The sequence below is a fragment of the Vombatus ursinus genome, unplaced genomic scaffold (genome assembly GCF_900497805.2).
Source record: "Vombatus ursinus unplaced genomic scaffold, bare-nosed wombat genome assembly UNPS02014794.1, whole genome shotgun sequence".
Taxonomy (NCBI): domain Eukaryota; kingdom Metazoa; phylum Chordata; class Mammalia; order Diprotodontia; family Vombatidae; genus Vombatus; species Vombatus ursinus.
Window position 1 is genome coordinate 3,650,650 of NW_020954572.1, and position 6,083 is coordinate 3,656,732.

A 6,083-nucleotide genomic window follows, 5' to 3' on the forward strand; every position below is an offset into this window, starting at 1 on the left:
CTCGCAGGGAAGGATTTCTCGGTGTTGGCGGCTGTCCGTCGTTCGCGGCTCGGGAGCAGTCTGGGCGGTGGTGGGCTGTGGAGGGGCCGGCCTGTCGCTCCCCTCGGAGGCCGGCGTCGCCTTGGAAACGGGCGGAGCGCTTCGGGCGCCTGACCGGGGGGCTGCCGTCGCCCGCGGGAGCCGGGCCAGCGGCTGCGGGGACACGGCTCAGGCCCGGACGGGGAGGGAGCTGCTTCGCAGTCAGCCGCAGCGATGTCTTCGTGGCTCGGCAGCCTGGGCTCCGGCCTGGGCCAGTCCCTGGGACAGGTGGGCGGCAGCTTGTCTTCTCTCACGGGCCAGATCTCCAACTTCACCAAGGACATGCTGCTGGAGGGCACGGAGGAGGTGGAAGGTAACACTGGGGCTCCGGGGAATCCCAGGAAGGATTTGGGACCTGGACTGTTAGCTAAGGGTCATCCAGCCCAGCCTTCATATTTAACAGTGGGGACATTGAGGCACAGAGATCACGCCGGTAGTGATATTGACCCGGGTCCTCTGACTTCTCGTTCCAGTTACCTTTCCACTGCCGAACTGGCTGGCCTCCAGTTTTTACCTATCCCCTGTACAGGTCTGGAAAGAAATGTCACTTTTTTTTCTTTTCCTTTAGCTCCCTTGTCTGACCTCATTCTGTGAAGTTCCTGCCCTGCTCTCCTTTCCTTGAGGTCCTCTCTCTTTTAGCCAAGATCTTCAGTTTCCTTATCCTCCTTCCCTCCTCCTCAGTTATCGATTTCGTCTTCAACTTAGAAATGTTTACTTTGGCATCTTGGGCCGGGAAAAAATCGACTGTTCAACAGTACTTTCTTATCCAGGAATGCCTCTTTCTAGAATTGAAGGGGGACCTAAGCTCTGGGTCTCAAAATTAAAAAAAAAAAATCTCATTACTCTCAGAAAATACATTTGTTTATCACAATTTTTGCAAATTTAATTTTTCTCTTTACTGTCACATCTTTGTGAGACCAGTAAAACCAAAACACTATTAACTGACCTCTATGCTGTTGACTAGCCCCAATAGACATAAAGCAGCTTTTTCTGTGTTCTCTCTGATTTAGGGTATCTTCTATTAGTAAAACATGGTTGTGTTTTAAAAATTGATTCTTATTCTTATCACTTTTTTTGCTTTTTCTGTAGTCAACTTTGACTTGTGCTTATTTTTAATCTGTATTCTTTTTTCATTTTCTGCATTTTTCCACTGTCAAATGGTGCTTTGTATTTAAATAGTACTAAACAGTTTTCAAAGCATGTTTTCACTAATACTATCTTGTTGAGTTCTGACAACAGCATTGTGAGATAGGCACAATAGGCATTTTTTCCTCCATTTTTAGTTAAGAAAACTGAAGCTTAGAAAAGCAAAATTAGAGAGTCCCTGGTCCATTGGAACCCAAGTAATCAAATGTTTTAGATTCTCATTCCTTTTTCTTTCAATTACTGTTGTTGTAGACATCAGCTAAGAACAGTGACTCACCCAGAGTTTCACAATAGCAAATAATAACTATTTGCAATTATATGGTACTTTATGATTACAAATCGATTTGTATCTTGTATCTTATGTAATATTCCTAACAGCCCTGGGAGACAGTGACATTACCTAACACAAATATGGGGTGCTTCTGAAACCCAGGTCTTTAAACCCAAAGTCCAGTATTCTTTCCATTATATCAAATTACCTCTCATATAGCTAATTGAAAACTAATATTTACTGACATTTCTGTCTGTTTGGCAATTTGTGACTGCTTTAAGTGATTTTGGAGAGTCACAGAGTTTCTGAGTTGGAACATCAGTGACCTACAGCTAGGTGGTGCAGTGTATCAGGTCCTTAACCAGGAGGCAGGAAGATTCATTCATTTTCTGTCTTATACTTAATAGCTGTGTGATTTTGGGCAAGTCACTTTACCTCTGTCAGTCTTAGTTTCCCCTTGATGGGGCATGGAACTTTCCAGCTCTAAATCTGTGATCCTATGATGCTAAGTGGTCCTACCCATTCCTCTGAAAACAATCTCTACTCTAACAAGTGATCTTCCTGGCCCTCCTAGAAGATCTCCATTGAAATGTAGCCCACCATTTTCAGCCCTTTGCACTTTGGACAGCTTTGCTTCTCAGGAAATTTTTCCTGAAATCAAGCTTAGGTTTGTTTCTTTGCAGCTTCCACTCATTGTTTTGCTCTCTGGGTACAACAGAGCAAATCTAATCATACCATAAGACAGCTCTTCAGACACTTGAAAACTTAAATTTGTTCCTAAGTGCTTTCTTCAGGATAAACATACTTAGGTAAATATTCCTTCAGCTAGTCTTCATATGATGTGGACTCAAGGTCCTTTATCATCCTGGTTGCCCTCCTCTAGAAACCCTCTAGCTTATGAATGCCCTTAAACTGTGGTCCTCAGAACTTAATGCAGTACTACAGATATGGTCTGACCAAAGCAGAGTGTGGAGGAGCTGTTACTTCTCCATTCCTGGAAGCATTGTCTCTCTTTAAAAAAAATTATGCACTAGAAAATAATCAACAAAAGAACATTTCCATATGCAAAGTAGAACAGAAAAAGATTATATACAAAACCATGAATCTACTATATACAACTTAGTCTTTAAAAAAAATCTGTGTATCATGATAATTTAACATGGTAGTACCAGTATTGCTCTCCGCTTGCTTGTGTGTCTTCCAAACTTCTTTCTGTTCTCTTCTGTGATTTTAAAAAACAACAGTGTCTTTTAATGTAGTCCAATATTGTGTTAACCTTTTGGCTGCCTTATCACACTGCTGATTCATAGTAGCCTTTCAGTCTACTAAAACTGGCATTTTTTTTTTTAGACAGTCTGCTCTTTAAACATTCCTTTCCCATTCTGTACTTGTGAGCTTGACTTTCTTTAACCCTAGTGTAAGACTTTACATTTATTCCTGTTTAATTTCTTCTCATAAGTCAGTGCTCATAAGTTAATGCTCCAGACTATCAACTTTTTCACTCTTGACTCTGTCATCCAGTGTTAATTGTCTTTTTCAGCTTTTTGTCATCTGCATGTTTAATGAGCACGTATTTTATGCCCTTATTCAAGTCATTGATAAAATTATTAAACCACTTGGGGCCAAGCATAGATCCTTACCTAATCTAGTGGTTTCCAAATCCATGGGGATTGGGAGAGGATAGGAAGGGAGTAATTTGAGTAATGGGAATTTACATAAAGCAGGAACTGTCTGTATACATATTGGGAGTGCATGCTCAAAAATTTCTTACTGATAGGGTGAAGTAATAAAAAACTTGGAAAATACTAGTTCATATCTTTCCATCTTTTCCACAAGAATAACATGAGAAACTGTGTCAAATGTTTTTATAAAATCTAGATAAATTGTATCTTCAGCATTCCCATTCTACCAGCCTTACTAATCCTGTAAAAACTGGAAATGAACTTCATCTGTCATAACTTGTAATCATTCAGTCCACTAGGCTTTTAAAAAGTGTCCACTGTGTTTTAGACATTTTACTAGGTACTAGAATAAATCCAAAGGTAAGATAGTTATTGCCCTTAAGCTTATATTCTACTTATGTTCACACATAAGTAAATACCAGAGATACACAAAATAAATGCAGAAAGATATGAAGGGCAAATCACTTAACAACTGGGGGAATAAGGAAAGAACTGTTGAAAAAAGTGGCATTAGAACTGAACCTTTTAAGAGTTAGAAGTATAAAAATCAGAGGTAAGAGGGAGAGCATTCCAGGAATGAGGTAAAGGCTGTGCAAAGGTATTTTGGTGGGAGATGGCATGTCCTGTATAGGGAACAGTAAACAGCCAAACTCTACTTTGGGTGGAATCTGAGGGGGAGTAATATGTAATCAGTTTGTAAAGATAGATTAGAACCAGATTGTGAAGGACTTTAAATGCCGGATGAGATTGTATTTTATCTAAGAAGCATTGGGGAAATACTGATGCTTCTTAAACAGTTAACTCATATGGTCAGACCTTTACTGTGTACAGGATGGATTGGAATAGGGGAGAGACACAGGGAGCTAAATTAGGAGACTAGGTGAGAAATGACAAGGTCCTGGACCAGGGTGATAGAGAGAAGGGGATGGGTGTTAGAAATATTGAAACAGAATCAATAAGATTTCGCAACTGATTGGATTTGGGGGGATGAGAGTGAATGGAGTGTTGAGGATAATTCCAGAGTTGTGAAGCTGAGTGCCTAGAAGAATGGTGGTACCCTCGATAGAAATAGGAAAGTTAGGAAGGGTTGGTTTGGGGGAACAATAATGAGTTCTGTTTTAGAGATGATGAGTTTGAGATGCCTTTGGAGCATCCAGTTGCAAATGTGAAATTGGAGATCAGGAGTGAGATTAGGGCTGGGTATATAGATTTGGAAATTATCTGCATAGATATGATCATTGAATCTATGGGAACTGATAAAATCATTAAGAGAGTCTTGAGAGAGAAAAGAGTGCCTAAAACAGAGCCCTGTATTACACTCACACATAGGACATGGATGATTATACTGCAGAGGAGACTGAGAGGTAACTGTCATACAGGTAGGAGGAGAACCATAACAAAAGAATATCTAGAAAATTTAGAGAGGAGAAAGTGTCCAGAAGGAAGGAATGGTCAGTAGTATCAAATGCATAGGTCAAGAAGGATAAAGACTGAGAGAAAGCCATTGGATTGAGTAATAGATTATTGGTGACCTTAGAGAAAGCAATTTAAGTTGAGTGATGTGAATGAAAGTGAGATTGTAAGGAGTTGAGAAGTAAAATTGGAAAGTTATGGAGTGTTGGGAGTTTTTTCTAGGAATTTGGTTCTAATGGGGTATGAGTTAGAGGCCGGTAGATTGAAGAATTGGTAAGGTCAAGTGTTTTTTTTTTTTTAAATGATGGTGGAGATTTTGGTTATTTTGAAGGCATGAAGGAAGGAGCTAGAAGAGGAGAAACTAAAAATTAGGGTAAAAAGGAATAATTGAATGGGAAAACTGCAGGAGGAGGTGGAAAGTGATGATGCGCTCTTGGGTTAGTGTGGTTAGTGTGGACAAGGAGAAAGGCAGCTTGTCCTAAGATGAACAAAGGAAAGGATAGGGATGGTTCAGAGATGATTTGAAATTTTAAATGGGATAAGAGAGGGAGCTTTGATGGATAGTGAAATATGAAATGAGGTGCTCTTCTGTGAGGTTGTGATGGTATATAGGTGGCTCAAAAAGAGAATAAAATGTTGTGACTGTCATTAGGGGTCTTGTGATTAAAAAGTTAATCAAGAAAGTGTAAAAGAGTTGGTGTGTAGCAGAGCCATCCTATTGAGATTGCATTAAATAAGGGAACCAATCAAACATGATTATGTGACTTTCTCCTTTGGCATTCAACAATAAGTGAGCAGGGGCAGAGAAGGCAAAAGGTAGGAATAATTTAGTGTTGGGGTTTGGAAAAAAGGATGAATATGAAGAGGATAGTGGGACAAATGATCCAAGGGTCAAGGACAGAATAAAGGACAGAATAAAGTTCAACTGATTAATCAGAGGGTCAAGATTTTTTAAGGGAGGGAAGTGAGGCCAAAGTAAGAGTTGTAGCTTGGGAAAGCTGTTTGTTATTCTCGAAGAGGACCATGATATCAGGAAGGTGATGTCATGACTTGCATGACAAGATATTGTCAGTGGCAGGCTATTGATCAGGATGACTGGAGATGGTCCCAGATGCAGAGGGAGACCTCAGCCATCTTCAGTCATCCTGATCACTATCTTGCCATTGGACTCAGATGGCTCCAGAGGAGAGAGTGAGGCTGGTGACTTTGCACAGACCTTCCATGCTTAAATCCAATTCACTTGCAAGTTATGGCATCACCTTCCTGATGTCATGGTCTTCTTCGAGAAAGAAGGACAAGCAACAACCTGCGAGTAGTAGTAGCTACCCCACTGGGGGCCCAACTGATTAGTTGCAGTTTGGCAACTCAGCTTCTTCCTTCCCTCCTTCCCTCCTTCCCTCATTCCTTCCTTCCTTCCTTTCTTCCCTCCTTCCTTCTTTCCCTCCTTCCTTCCTTTCCTCCTTCCTTCCTTCCTTCCTTCTCTCCCTCCTTCC

The 6,083-nt window shown here is 40.9% G+C and overlaps 1 protein-coding gene across 1 annotated transcript in view; it reads left to right on the forward strand.

The window, feature by feature from the left end:
- The first annotated feature begins 225 nt into the window (after nt 1–225).
- Nucleotides 226–6,083, forward strand: part of TRIP11 (thyroid hormone receptor interactor 11) — an 88,595-nt gene continuing 82,737 nt past the window's right edge. Inside the window, exon 1 of the mRNA XM_027869931.1 lies at nt 226–391. Within this exon, the coding sequence (XP_027725732.1) occupies nt 253–391 (139 nt within the window). The 5' untranslated portion in view covers nt 226–252. The remainder of the gene's footprint in view (nt 392–6,083) is intronic.